The 15,373-nt window shown below is 55.0% G+C and overlaps 1 protein-coding gene across 3 annotated transcripts in view; it reads right to left on the reverse strand.

Annotated features, from left to right (window-relative positions):
• The window catches only part of LMX1A (LIM homeobox transcription factor 1 alpha), a 46,086-nt gene extending 30,713 nt beyond the window's left edge, over window positions 1–15,373 (reverse strand). For all 3 annotated transcript variants that reach the window (XR_008734832.1, XR_008734831.1, XM_055725313.1), the window contains exons 1-3: window positions 15,141–15,373; window positions 14,743–14,858; window positions 13,984–14,170 (exon numbers count right to left, since the gene is read on the reverse strand). Coding sequence is in view for 1 of the 3 variants with exons in the window: in XM_055725313.1 (XP_055581288.1) it covers window positions 13,984–14,170; window positions 14,743–14,818 (263 nt within the window). In the remaining 2 variants the exon portion in view is untranslated. The remainder of the gene's footprint in view (window positions 1–13,983; window positions 14,171–14,742; window positions 14,859–15,140) is intronic.

The following is a 15,373-nucleotide window of genomic DNA, read 5'->3' on the forward strand; positions in this document are numbered from 1 at the left end:
GGTCCATGAAGAGACCCTTGGGGAGAATGATGCTCTTGGTGGACATCAGAAGAAGCAGCAGATGGAATGAAGGCATCCTCAAAGGATGCCCAGTCCACAGAGACCAATGCCTGGAGACTTCCCAGTCCAGCCATGAAAAAGAAAGGCTGAACATCAGGAGAAACTGCCCTGCTGCCATGCTACCAGCTGTACACAAGCTCTCCCAGAGCCACGCTGGCTGTTTTTGGAGGTGGAGCGGGTGGATGCTACTCTGAAGCAGAGCCCGGGAAAGGCACAAGGCAGGCAGGACGGGAAAGCCTCTCCCAGCAGAGGATCTGGTCCCAGCTCAGCAGCGAGCCAGACCCTGCCACTCCCTCCTCCCCTTCCCTTTCCTTTCCTTTCGACCGGCCCCAGCCCCGCATTTCTGGAGCGGCAAGAGTCAGCTCTGCCGATGCTGCTGAGGGGCCCTGAGCCAGCTCTGGCTATAACCTCAGGATGAAAACATCGGCTCTGAAACACAGCAACGGGAAAAACAGGCAGGCGGACACGTGTGCACGCATGAGGACTCCTGTAATCAGAAGCTCCCCCACATCAGCAATGAGGTTTGCGATAACTGGCAATTCAGGGTACCTGCTTCAATCGGCAGGCTCTGATTTCAGGGAAGGGGGATGCTGTGCTTGGTTAGGGTGGGCTCACTGAGCGGGAGGGACAGTGTTTCCTTCCAGCCCCTGTGAACACAAACCCAGGACCTGCTACTCCTGGTCTGGTTTGCCCCCAGCCAATGCCGAGAGCCCGGCACTGTCCTGGCCACGATGCTTACGGGAGGAAAGGAGCATGGCTGTGACGGGCTAGCGGGGATGCTCAGAGTGGGACCACACTGGGTCAGGTGGTGGGTGCCTCCAGCACCTGATGCTAAGAAAAGAGCAGGTTGGGAGCACCAGCGTGGAGACGATGGAGCTGGGTCAGACCAGCAACAAGACGACAGAAAACGTCGTCAGGCCAGCAGCTATTTTTATCTGCAAGGACCAACACTTAATACTCTCCTATCTCCCACAAAATGTCACTTGAGCTCCAGCAGAAAGTTTACACCGCTCACAGACAAGGGCTGAAACCTGAGCACCTAATCCCTGCTCCAGTCAAAAGTTTTAGTAGGATTCACAGTGTCTGGACGGGGCAGAGGAAGAAAAATACCCCTTTCCCCTGAGAAATGATGGCTGGGGCAGAGAAGAGACAGGATGGACAGGTCCCCCTCCTGGCACCATGTCCCTCTGCAGTGCCAACTGCCACACCTGCAAGGCACAACAGACTTTGTAAGCCCTGGACACAAGCTCAACCAGGCTTTAGCTACCCCAAGAGGGTCTTCAGAAGAATAGGGAAAGCAAGGCATTCACCACCCCACTTGCTAAATGCCATAGCCCCCAGGGAAGTGAAGGGCCCAGAGGAGCCAGGTGGGCTCCATCCAGGGATGGGCAGAGCCTGCAGGAACGTTTTGCAGCAGGTCAGGGCAGGATATCTCCTTCAAGATATCACTGTCACCCCTCCTGGAAATTCCCCCCTCTCCACTGAGCACTAATTACTCCAAACACCATCTCCCCACCACCCTCCTCTCTGCTCCCATCCGCTTCCCTCTCATCGTGAAGCCTGGACCCAAACAATGCCTGTGGTGCAAGGAACGGAGGTTTCCCTCATTTAATAAAGCCAAGGTGGAGCAATGCTGTTATTAACAGCAGCCTGCCCCCACCCCCCTCCCCGGGTAATATCGCACTGGTAATCCCAGGGGAGCATCCCAGTGCTGCCCCGACAGCAGATGCAATATTGCAGCCCCTCCAGGCCCCAGCGCTGCCCTTTTATATTGCGGTGAGTGTGAACACCAGCAGGGTCCTCTCCCAGGTCCCCCCTTACATCGCAAGCAGCATTTAGCATCAGGGATGGATGGATACCCCCTCCCTGCTCAGTCATGGGATAGCTGGGATTTAGGACAGCATCCTCTGGAGGGCTCTTCCCAGGGGGTTACAAAAACATAGAGTGCAAAGAGCTCTGGGGTGGGACTGAGCTGCAGGAAAACATGCTGTGACATGGAGATGTGCTCCAAAAATTAGGGTACCACATTAAGGGCTTGCATAGAAACTTAGAGGAGATGAATTTTGCTAGGGATAAAAGGCTCATGTGTGCCTGGGAGCTGCCCTCAACCACCTCTGGGTGGCTTTTTTCACATCATGCTGTCTTTTTTTAAAATTAAAGACTGGCCAAAGCAGTTAGGATGGAGGTGCAGGCAAGGAGAGGACCCAATGGAGGACAAGGCTGGGCGTGCCCTGATGGGCTCCACAGCCCCCAGGAATTGTGGTGGGATGCTGACAAGAGGGGCATGGCCGTGGTTTCCCAGCAGGATGCTCAGCACAAGCAAATAATGGATATTGACGAGAAAAACCAACTCCACTAGCTCCAGAAATCTTCTCTTCGAGCAAGGAGTGGGGTAAAAGCCCCAGGGAATACACCACAGGCAAAACCCACGTTCCTGAGATGGCCAAGAAGTGATCACATCTATCTCCCTCCATCTCCCATTTCTAAGATCCATTTCTGAAGCATCACCAGCCAAGAAACTTCAGTTGATTGGACATGATTAAAGCAAACAAACACACGCTAAAAATCTTATAGCTGAAACTTAAATGGTCTCTACAAACATCTTGCATATTTTCAAGGACACTGAGGAAATACACATTTTTCCCCCCATTTTGTGGACTTAAAAAAAAATGCCCCAAGGGAAAAAGTTATTTAGAACTACTTAAGAAACACAAAGAATAAAAAGCCTGTAATTATTTCTCTGCCAAGGGCTTGTCAGTTTGAAAATCCCCGCTCTTGAACCACTAATCCTTAAGGAAGAAAAAATGCAGCTTCGGCAAGATGGATCATCAGTTGACTTTTGCTGCACTTTTCCAGCACAAAGGCACTAAAGGGGAAGGTGTAGATTTGAGTTTCATTTCATTAGCACCTTTCACCCACCACGTGCCTGCTGCGCTTCCCCAGCTGACCAAGGAGACCTGCAAAGCATCGCCCCGAGGCAAGGCCAGCGGCTGCTCTGCATGGGAACGGTGCTATGCAGGCATCAGGCCAGGGAGGGAAGGACCAAGGCTGATGCTTGGAGGCAGAAGTGCCTGAAACAGGCGAAAATAAATCAGTTTGAGGTGGGGACATATTTACTTTAAAAGCCAAGGATTCGAGGAGTTCCTGGGATTTTTGTTATGTGGTTGGAAATAGCATAAAGACATTATTGGCAGAGAAATTGCCCTTTCTCTGGAGGATGGGGATGGGCCATCCCAGCAGAGCAGGGTGGATTTGGGCTCTCTGGTTTAGCAGCCAGATTCATCACTTCATGTCACCCTGCCTGGATAAGGACAGGTGGCACCAGTGCCTCTGAACTTGGCTGGCCATGAAGCCAGTTGTGTCCCCATATGTACCCCAGCATTAAAGCACTGACCACATTTCTTCCATCTTCACTCCAGCCGCTCCTTTATGGCCTTTGCCAGGTTTTGCCAGGAGGTGAGAGGCAGGAGCCCAGCACACTCGGCCAGAGGTACCCTTACCATGAAACTAAAAGCAGCATCCGGCGAAGATTCACAACGCAGCACATCTGGAGACAGAACAATTCTCCCCCAGCCCCGCACCAGCTGGCTGCTCAGGGTCTCGGCTCCACATCTCAGCCGGCCAAAAAAAGGTGCAAAGGTGAGTTTGGTGCTGTGGAGGAAACTCCTGTAAAGACCCTGCCAAGGGCACAGACACTTTGATGTTAGGACCCAGTTGGAGACTGCCAGCGTGGGCACGCCAGCAGCCCTCCCCAGCCCAGAGTGTCTCTGCTGGGTGCTGCGAGAGGCGCGTTACACCAGACAGAGCGGGTGAGTTGCCCAGATCTTGCTGCACCCTGGCACCCATCCATCAGTGCTGCCCGGGTTTGGAGCTGCAGAGCAGAGGGCATCCGTCACACGACCATCTTGCACAGCAGGGACCAGAAAATCTCCTCCCTGCTATGGGCAGCTTTCCTCCTGCCAAGGATAAACACCTCACTTGGACATACTTTCCCCATGCAGGGCCCTTCACCTGTCTCTAATGTCTTTTCTCCCATTACTTTTTCCGAATCCATCTCCACAACAGCAGCTCCCATCAACGTGGGGTTTTATGTCCTTGAGATAATGTGTGCAGGAAGCCTCTCCTCCTTTCTGGTTAACCCTCCTTCCTAGGGCCAGAGCTGAAACAAGCTGAGAGTCAAGAGCCCAACCTACGAGACTTTAAGCTTCATTAAACTTTTAAGCCAGTCCGTTGAGGTTGCTCTTTCAGCTTTTCATAATTACGGATGCAGAAAGAAGGAGCAACATTCACCTGAGTAGGCATCAAGAAGATTCAAAAGCTTAATGGCTTTCCTAACCAAACTCCCATACCCACATCACTGTTTAAAAGGATCTGCTCAATAACACTCCAGCGCTCTGCCCGGCAGCGGAGATGCTGCGTTATACATAATTCAGTATTTCAGTTCCCACCACCAACCCAGCTGGCCACCCATTGGGTGCAAGCGAGACTCGAGACACATGAGGCTGAGCCACCCCACCGCACCAGAGACCGCAGGCACCCAAGCCAAGAGGATGGTTGGGTTCATGGACACTGTTCAGGCGAGCAAGGTGCTCCCAGCTCTCCCTGCAGCCAAGACCTGGAGCTCAGCATCTCCATCGGGCAATTCAGACTGAACTGTGTGCTCCAGAGGAGCCTCTGTCTCCCCTTCAGCCCCTGCAGGAGCCTACAGAAAGCGGTCTGCAAGCAGAGAGGAGACAGTCGCCCCCATCCTCAGCACCCAGCTCAGGGCTGGGGTCCTGCACACCCGATGCACACACAGCTCAGCTGCTGTTCCCTGGATGGTCCTCTCTGAGACCAGAAACGGAAAAGAGGCCTCAGCAGTGTGTTGTAGGGCAGTCCCAATCCAGGCTCAACACATAGCCATTGGGCAAGAGTTCTGGGCTTGCGCCTTGACAAATATCCACCTCCACTATCAGCACCTGTGAATTTATTCATCCAACAGCATCAGTCACCCCTGTGGAGGCAATTGGGAACGTGTGACATTTCCCATGTTGCATTTCCCTCCACCTATTTAGATACACTACTGCAGAGGTGAGCAATGTTTTGCATAGCTAAGATGCTGTTTACCAGGAATAAAGATTTAACAGAGCCAGTAAACACAGAGCAGAAATTTTGACAACAAAAGCATCCCTATGCTTTTATGACAGCAGGGAATGGGGGGAAGAAATGGCAACACAGACTCTTTCAAATAAAAAAAAAACAACCAACAACTGCTGCAGCTGAGAACTGCCTTCAGGTCCCTTAACTTATTTCTCTCTCCGCTTTCCAAAACTTTCCTGCCAAATGCTTCCCTGAGCTTTCAACAGCAAAGAGAAAATTCCTGCCTTCCTCTTCCTGTTTAGCTACCTTGGATGATGCTACACAGTGAAAAATCAACTTACAACATGGCTGCGTTGGCCCCAGGCAGGGAAGAAGGAGCCCTGGGTACACACAGGCTCCAGGTTCATCCCAGGAGCTCTGCAGCATGACAGCAGAGGAGGCTATGCACGTCCCAAAGATGAATCACATCCAAAGTATGGATTCTCCAAGAATCGCCTGTGCCTCTTGTTGTGCTTTTGAAACCCCACTTTGCTCCCCTGCAGGGCAGGGGACCTTGCCCAGAGGGACTTTGTGGACTCACCACCCCACCGTGATGATGGTTATCATTCCAGAGGAACAGACGTACCAGGGAGGGAGATTTTGCACGGTGTCAGCGGGGACAGGGGACAATGGGCCGGGGAGGGATGGTCGTGTGAAAAGGGATTTGTTCCGCTGTCAAAGACAGAAAGCTCTCCCTAAGAGCAGCATTAGGAAATGAAGCCTCAGAAGGAAAGGAGAAGCGTAGGGAGCAGTGAGAGATGATGTACGGATGACGGCGACAGGGGGACAGCTGGGAAGGGTCAATGCCGAGCCCTGATGGGCGAGCAAAGCGCGAGTACCAGTCGAGGAAGCCTCCTCCAGCATGCTCTGCCCTTTGAGGCATTTGCCCCGAGGAAGAGCAGGATGCCTTCACGCAGGGTAAACCTTTCACTTGCGGTTACGGAGCCCCAGTGACCAGTGGATGAGAGGAAGCGTTGCTGCCTGCCGGCATGTGTCAGGATAGAGGAGAGTGGTTCTCCTATCAATCCGTACCGTCTTCTATCAGCTCATGCCTTAATCCCACCGATTCATGCCTGGGAGAAGCTGGTACCTCCACCACACAAGCTCTCAGTCAACTTTGGTCAAAGTTAGCCCAAGGTAGAAGACACAAAGGCAGGTATGACACAAAATCAGGCAAATCTGGAGAGAGACCGAGATTTCAGGCCCAGCATTCAAACTCGCCCAGCAAGATGCTCAAAGCATTTATGATGAACTGAGCCTTTTCTAGCTAGATTCATATTTCCAGCTCCATTTCATGGGTGAAAGAGCCAATCTCAGCTTTTTCTCCTGTGTGCAACTGGGACCCATCATACCTACACCAGGCACCAATGCAGGAGACCTGAATCCAAAACAGGATCATATCCATGGGCATGGGAAGTGCTCTACTGAAAACAGGTAGGTGCATGCAAGTGCAATATGAGGAAATAAATTGTTTGCATTGAACACAACACGATTTCACCCCTTTATTGAGAAATGCACATGCCACCCCCCTGAAAACTCAAACCTTTCTAGGGGAAAACACCATTTTCAGCTAGCCAGCCTGCAAAATGTGAAAGACCTGAAGGATCCCCAACAGGCTGAAGAAATTGGTCTTTTGTTAATAAGATCCCAGCAAAACAGATAAGTGAGAAGGCAGAGCCATTCTGACAGAAAACCCTTCAAATAAACAGAGGCCAGTGCCACCAGCCTGACTCTGTGCCCCTTCTGCCAGCGCAGCCCTGGCACGGCACTGCTCAGCCTGCCCCATGCCTTTGCAAAAGCTTCAAGGTCCGGCTGTCCGTAAATATTTGGGGTGGGAAGCCAGGGATTACAGAACCCCTCTCCTGGGCAACCAAGGTTTGATGGTCTTAAAAAAAAAAAACAAAAACCAAACCACACACACACACAGAAAAGCCAACAAAACCCCCCACCAAACCTCAAACAGAGCTGCAGTGAGATGCCCGATTGTTTCACAGAGACGCACAAGACAACCCGAGTGCACCCACTGCCCCCAAGGACCAACAGTCCCAGAAGATTCCCGGGGACCAGCCGGCTTCCTTCTGCCCAGGCAAGATTCCTTCCAGCTTACAAATACCGAGGAATAAAAGTGGAGTTCCAGGCTAGCGTAACTGCGGCTGCAGGTCTGCGCAGTGTTCACCATGCCAGGGAGCACTGTTAGTCCCCCCTACCTTTCCCTTCCGAAATCTCTTTTAAATACACAGAAATTCAAATTTCTCATGAAAACACATTTCTGGAAAAAAATATATATTAGTTTGGGTCAACCCCAGTGTTTCACCTGAAGAAAATCCAAATATTTTCTCCCTGCTTAAAAGCTATCCAGTACACCTATTATGGAGGAGATGCTTTATTAAACCGCAGGCAGAGGCACAGTCCTGCAGCCCAGGCCCCACCATCCCCACCTCACATCTGCATCGGGCACAAGCCAGAAACAAAATGAAGCAGAAAGGGGCAAGGAGAATCTTGAGAAGAAAAATACCAAGGATGCCTCTCTTATTTCCACCTTGGCCACAGCTTCCTCTTCCTCGGACATCCTCCAGCACTGGGGCGTGCTGAGGACCCCCCTTGGCTGCACACTGCGGGGTTCACCAGAAGTGAGGAACCATGAATCCAGACCCAAACCTGATCCAAACCGTTGGGTATTCCCCCTCCTCAGCCAGAAGCAGGACTTGCACCCTTGCAAGCAAAGAGAAGACCAACCCTCACCCCCCCAAAACCCTCTTTCTCCCCTTCCAAGGCAGAGGGTGCCTCGGGGTCCCCCCCAGCAAGCGTGCAGGACCAGAGCCAGAAATGGCTGTGGGTTTGGGTGCACTGAGGCCACCCCACTGCTGCCAGTGGGGCTGGGGGCAGCCGGCAGAGCTCAGCCTCCACGGCAGCACCTGTGCCCACCGCAAAATCCTGCCCGCACACCAGCCAGCCTTCGGCATGGCTAACACCAGAGACCACCATCCTCTCCGAACCCGGCTGGGGGTGACCACAGCGCTGGGTTTAGACCCTGCCAGAAAGCTCCCCAAGGAAGGACTGAGCAAGAAACCAAACTGTGGGCTCTCTTAAATCCATGGCTCAGCAAATCCCTCCCTGTGCCTGGTGGCTGCAAGCAGGTGAAGAACCGGCGAGGCGAGGGCTGGCGAGCCGGGGCAGGAGAGGACCCCAGCTGTCTCTCCAGCTGGTGGAAACAAAATTCTCATCAAACTGAAACAAACCCCCCTTTCTTCCCCCAGCTGATTTCTTTTCTGTGCCATCATCAGGCTCGCAAAGATCTGAAGTGGTTCCCTCAGCTCCTAGTGCCCCATCAGGGGCTGACTGGGGAATGCTGTGCCACAGGGGGACAAAGAAAAAAAGAAAGAAAAAAAAAAAGAAAGGGAAAAAAATATCATTGTAGGTCCAAAAATAAGGGAACAGAAACTGTGGAGAGATCCAAGGATGCTCATGTCCTAGCTCTGCAGCACTGACCTGGAGCCTCTGCCAACAAGCAGGAGAAAGGGTGACCCCAAAGCCACTCCCGTCCCCACCACCGAGGGACAGATGACAAGTATATTCGGCTGCCTCGCACCCAAGCTGCCAATCACCACTCCCTTTCAGGCCTTTCTATGAAGCATTAATTGTAAGACACAAATCTAATTGAGGGCAGAGGGAAGGAAAAAAACGCAAAATCTCTTCTCCGCTCCCCTTGGAAAGGGGGAGCCCCACGAGCGGGAGGACAGGGGGTAGCAGACACTGGGGCAAAGAGTATTTTTCTCGCCTGGTGTTTCCAGCACACATCCTGCAGCAGCCCCCATAACGCCATTCTCATTGCTGCATCCCGCTGCTTCCTCGCTCCCCCCTCTCCATCAGCACAACAAGGCGACTTAATAACAAAAAACAAAGGACTGGTGCCTGGTCCCATCCCAGCGGTACCCACCACCACATCCCCGGTGGGGATGATACCAGATTTGGCTGCCCAGGGATGCACTCATCCCAACCCACAGAGTTGGCACGTTTCCTCCAGGAGCTGTGGGAAAGGGGGTGAGGACATAAAGGGGCTTGCTATGAGAGACAAGGTGCTGGGTGGGGATGGAGAGCAGGCAAGAAGCATGAGAAGCACTAGAAGATATTAAGGGGTGGAAAAAGAGAGACCAGCAAGAGGGACATCATGGCACAGAGTTGCCATGTGCTCTGCTACCCTATCTGGGCCAGCCTAACTGCCCCCAGCACCTGGCCAGCTGGAAAAAAACAAATTAGCACCATCCTCTCCATAGGATGCCCTACAAGAAGGGGAAAAGACCTCCAGAGGGCATGTTGCACTGTAGCTGGGCTGACCCGTGGCTCTCTGGAGGGACTGTTCTCTCCCATCAGTCACAAGAAGAGCAAAACATCCCATTCCTCCAGGCAAGAGAAGGCAAAGGACTGCAAATCACCAGCACAAACATCCCCAACGACAGGAAGTCTCTGGCTGGTGGGACCAGGCTGCCCCGAAGCATTCAGCATCACCTTATTCGTTCAATCCGTTTGGGATTATCCTTCTCACAACCCTTCCGGGCTGGGGAAGCAGCACCGCTGTTTGCAGCTAATTGTGCAATTACATTCATTACCCACATTTAAGCAAGATAAACAGCCACCATGCTTCAAACCTCTTCCCCCTCTCTCCTCTATGGTGGCAGCTGCCAGATGAGCCTCCAGCGGGCGAGAGGAGGCTACGCTGCCCTGAGCCGGCAGATCCCACCTTCCCCCTGGGCAGAGCCAGCCACGGTCTGCCAGGACCACACTGCCGGGGATTCAGGCTCATCCCCCGTAAGAAGATGCTGGGTGTGATTTTAAAACCCAACACCAATGGGTTTCTTTGCACGCATTTTCTTCTGCACGACATTCAGAGGTTGGAAAGATTGTTTTATTTTTTTTCCCTTCACAGTCCGATGTGCCTCCTCACTTTAATTCAAGGAGGAGGAGGTGAAGGCACCCATGCAACCCCATGACTCTGGGAGCAGGGGATTTTGGAGCCAAGCAGGGGGAGTTTTACGATGACGGTACAGAAGCTGGCAGCGGCACAGAGCCGTCAAGCCGTACAAAGACAGGGCGAGCATCACACAACTGCCTCCCTCGGCCAGGGAGCCCGGCACGGCAGTGGCGGCTCAGGGGCTGCGGCCGCCCCTCCGCTGCCGGCGCCCACATGCCAGGCCTGCTCCGAGATGTGCTGGCCATCTGCTCCTGCCAGCCGGGGCTGAGGCTGGGGCTCTGCGCCGTGGCTGGGGACGTGCCAAGCCGTCCCGCCGTCGCCACGCTCCCCAGCTGCGCCCCCCGTCATGACTGCACCGCTGTCAGTGCTCCCAACCCCCAGAACTGGCCAGCAGGGTTTCTGCACCCCACCGGCATCACCCGTGGTGGGGCTTCAGGATGGGGATGTCCCCATGGCTCCAGGTCCTTCCTTGCACTGCTTGGCCCATGCAAACCCACCGTGAAACACCTCTGGGCAAGCAAGGCTCAGCCGTTCCCCTCCTCTCGTGGATTTTAAGCCTCCGAGGAAGCCCCACTCTTCCCATCGCTTCCAGCACCCCTCCCCACTTATGGCCAGCTTTCAAGTCACCCCCACCCCCAAAATCTGCCAGGACAAAAGCCCATCCCCCTGGCCACCGAGGTAGGGGCCCTGCAGCTGGGGCACATCCCCAGGGCCACTCTGCAGGCAGGGAGCCAGCCAGGGCGAAGCCTGAACCTTGTCATAGTTGAGACTTATCAGGTTTGGACAAGCGCCGGGGGCTGCCGCGGGATTCGGGATGTTCTGTAACGAACGTCCTCTGCCCCAAATAGACACTGTCCCAGGGGCACGGGCTTGAGCGGTCCCTCCTCAGAAGCCCTCCCCGTCAGTGCTGGGGAAACTGGTCCAAGAGTGACCCCTGGCCCCTCCAGTCCCTGGCCGGCATCGCTGTCTGAACTGCCTATGGGCCCTGAGCACCCCAAAGGGATGCCAAGACCTGGCCTGGCATTCCCAGTCCTTAATCCATCCCTCTCCAGGTCCTCTCCCAAGGTCTTCCTCTTTATGAAAGACAAAGAAATGTAAAACGTGTCTTAAGAAATGATTCCTCAATTTCTAGAGTCCGGCAAGTCAGATGCTTGCTTAAAACTGTCCGTAACACCCTCCACGGATGTATTTATAACTAAAGGCATAACTCAGCCATCTCATGCTCTATCATTAACCCTCTGCAGCCTCACTATAAACAGAGCTCAAACAGCAAGCGAAGATACATGTCAGAAAATAACTGCACCTACTCATCTCTGGTAAAACATCCCAACAGTCACCATCTGGAAGAAAACCCCCTTCTTTCAATTAAAAAACAAAACAAAACAAAAACCCAAAACAAAACAAAATAAAAACCAAACAAACCCCCCCCACAAAACACCAGCACCACAACACAGCAAGCAGGTAGGATGCCAACCGCTTCCCTGACTCCCCCAGCACCGGCATTTCACACGCAGGCACCCCAGCCCTCCCACCGGCGGGCACCGCTGTGCCGACAGAGAGGCCCCCGGAGCCCGACCGCGGTGCCACGGGGAACATCGGCTGCTTTCCACCATCGCACTGCGCAGAGTGTCAGTCACTCGTGATAATTAACCAGCTATCGGCTCGAGATAATTAGCTCAGTTCAAGAGCAGCGGCTCTTCCCCTGCATGTTTCACGCTGAAAGCCCTGTTATCGGCATCGGCACTGCAGTGGAGGCAGGCACATCGAAAACGCTCAACCGAAAGACAGGATGGTTTGGTCGAAGAAAGAGGGGTTTTTGTTAAATAAAGAGTCATACGTAAAGCTCGGCAGAGCCCAAAAGGAACAGCTCTTTGGGGCTCGGCTCCGCACCCTTGCTGTCCCCAGGTAAAAAGCCACAGAGCTAGCACAGCAGAGAGCCCTGCCGAGGGGACAGAGAGCAGGGACATGGACCTGCAGCCCCATGCCAAAACAATAAAATAAAATAAAATTCAAGGGCACAACAACGTGATAGCAAGGGGCAGGCGGGTACAGAAGGGGAAGAGGCCAGCAGCGGTTCAGAGTTAAAACCATCGCACCTCGGGGAAACCGCCTGCCGCAAAGCCCGCTCCCAGGCTCAGGCAAAAGCCATCAACCCAAACGCAGCTGGGAAACAACCAGGATAAACGGTGCCACCACCAGAGCCTAGGAAACATTTGTGACATTTTTATTTTTTTTTCATAATCATCCTTGTCCATCCCAACAGCGAGATGGGCACAGCAAGAAGCCATCCACGGCACCGATTTCTTTCACGGCCAAGAGACAGAGAAGGAGGGTTTCAGGTTGGAGTCAGCTTCCAGAGCTCAGAAGCTGCAGTCAAATGTGCAGAGAGTAAAACCCACACATTCTGCAAGCTGGAAAGGCATTCACCCCGCTTTCCCCTTAGTGCTCCAAATGGAGACACTGATAAAGCAGAAAACGCAAATTAAATTGTGTTGGAAATATATGGGAACTGGCAGCCAAATTTCTACGGACAAACAAGCAACGCACCCAATCTTGACAAAAATTTGCCTAAAAAAAACCAACCCACCCCGTAACACAGCGCTCTCCTTTCCACTCTCGTGGCAGCTAATTCTTCCGCTCTTTCGTAAACATTTGAAAACAAGGTCACGCGCACAAATTCTGCTTTCAATTTGCCTTGTATCCATAGTGATTAAACTCAGACCCAGAATACGGGACTTAAAGGAAAAAAAAAAAAAAAACCAAAAACCAAAAAACTTTAAAAAGGCCTGGAGCAGGGCTAGCCGCCGGCACGCTTGCTAACCCACCGAAGGCCAGGGACAAGAGCATCGCCAATAACCATTTTCTTGTATAACAGCGATCCAGAAATTAAATCGCAGGGCTCCAGCAGCCATGCTATCGCCATAGCAAGGGATCCAGCCCCCCATCTACAAGCTCCTTAAGAAACAACTGGCCTGGACACAACACAAATTTAACTGCTCTGAAACCCAGCCGGGGAGTGGGATCCGACAGGGACAGCGAGAGTGGGATGAGCAGTAAAAAAACAAAAGCAGCTGCAGGAGACGAAAGACTCAACAGCCTTCTCCCCATTCCCACTGGAAAGGTTTTTCTTTAGAAAGAGAAAAATAATTTTCATATTGTCCTCCCCCCCTGTCCTAGCCCCACATTTGCCAAAGGGGAAGCGTTGGGGCTGGAAGCCTTAACCACCTACATCCAAATTTCCTGCTCCATCACAGTCCGAGGCGCAAGCAAAGCCCCCGGTGTGCAACAGCAGTAGCAAACGCTCCGAATTCAGCAGGGCCTTCCCCGGGCCTTGCCGAGACCCTCAGTTTCCCCATCCAGCCAGGGGGAGCAATAACATCACCCTGCTTATGGGGATATTAGAAAATAGCCCAGTCTGGGACCAGGTCAGGAAGGATATAACGTTCCTCCTGCAGGCGCTCAGTACGGAAATAAAGCCGGAGGAGATGGGAAAACACTTGGCCCCGTCCCTCTGCAGCCCCAGGGTTACCGGGGGTCTCACAGGCTCCCAACAAAAGGCTCCTAAATTCCCTTTTAAAAAAAGGCGCAAACCGAGCACAACCGAACACCTCCAAAAAGGGGAGAAGTGGGGTGCGACGAGCCTGCGGGGGAGAAGCGCAGCATGGCAGGCAGCACCGTGCGGCTGACGCCTCTTGGGACAACACGGGGCAGGGAAGCGGGGAGCTGCAGGGGGACCCCGAGCCCCCCGGCCGCCTGCGCTCTCGGCAGGGCACTGGGGCTTTGCGGGCGGTGGGAGCGGCGTGGGAAGACTCCCCGCTGGGCAGGGGGACACTTACTTCTCGTAGTCCAGCTTGCAGTAGAGCTTCTTGTCGCGGTAGAAGCAGGTGGTCTGGAGGGGCTCCTTGCAGGACGCGCACTGGACGCACTGCTCATGCCACAGGCTGTCGTTCAGGCGCAGCAGGAACCGGTCCGAAATAACTCGCTGGCACCCCTCGCACACCGACCGGGGGGTCGCGGCTCTGCCTGCGGGGAAGGACGCGGGGGCAGCGGTGGGTGGCGGCGGGGGCGCACAGGGAGACGGACCCGGCGAGGGATGGACGGAGGATCCCGCTGCTCTTCCAGCGAGCGGAGTTGGGGGGGGGGGGGGGGGGGGGGCGTGCGGGGCGCTGCTCCGGGATGCGGGGGGGACCTGTGCCTTAGGGGAGCTTCGGGGGGGGGACGTCACCCCCAATTTCGTTCCTTTTCGAAAGGCGGCGGCGGAGCCGCAGCTCGGAGAAAGGGCGATTGTTTGAAAGCGATATTAAAACGAAGGGGAGGGGGGGAATTATTTATCGTTCGATTCGAAGAAAAGGCCTTCGTTGTACTGGGGGGGACACACAATTTAATGCAATCGCGGAACGAAACGGGAGCGGGGAAGGCGGGCGCCGGGGGCGCTCCCCGGGCGAAGGGAGCGGCGCCGGGCAGGGCTGCGGGCAGGAGCGAGCCAGAGGGAAAGCTGCCCCCCGACCCCCCGGACACCCCCTGCCCAACACTCGGGGCCCGCCCGGCCGCGCCCCACCCCGAGAAAGGGGGATCCCCAGGATGCCCCGACTTACCCAGCAGGGAGGAGAAGGGAGCCGCGGGGTCCAGGGCGTTCTGCAAACTCTCCTCCATCTTCAGCCCGTCCAGCATGGTGGGGAGCCCGGCCGGGCGAGGGGGCCGCGCCGCCCGCCTGCCGACACAGCCCGGACACGCCGCGCTCAGCCCGGCCCCGGCCCCACCGGCCCCGGCCGGGGCTTCCCCGCCCGCTGCCCCCCTCCCTCCCTCCCTCCCTGCCGCCCAGCGGGGAAAACCCCCCAGACCCCCCGCCCCGGCTCCGCAGTCGCTGCCCCGCCCGGGCTCGCAGCGTCCTATCGGCCCCCGACGTGGGGGGGCTGCCGGCCCCGAGCCCCCCCCTCCGCGGCAGCGGGACGGGAGGATGCGGGGCTGCCGTCGGCGGGGCTCGGCCGCTTACCTGGGGCGGCCCGGGAGGTACCTTCCTGCGGGGACCGGCGGGAGGGGGGCCCGCAGTCACCGCTCCGGGGAGATCCTGCGGTAGCTCCTGCCTCCCCGGGCTGGCCTCCTCCGGAGCTGCCCGGGCTGGGGAACGAGCCGCCGTGCCCTGGACGGCTCCGGAGCGGAGCACACCAACCTGCGGGGAAGCGCCCGTCCGACTGCTGCCAAGGCACATTTCCTGAGGCTGATACC

This window comes from Falco cherrug, chromosome 12 (assembly GCF_023634085.1).
Source record: "Falco cherrug isolate bFalChe1 chromosome 12, bFalChe1.pri, whole genome shotgun sequence".
Taxonomy (NCBI): domain Eukaryota; kingdom Metazoa; phylum Chordata; class Aves; order Falconiformes; family Falconidae; genus Falco; species Falco cherrug.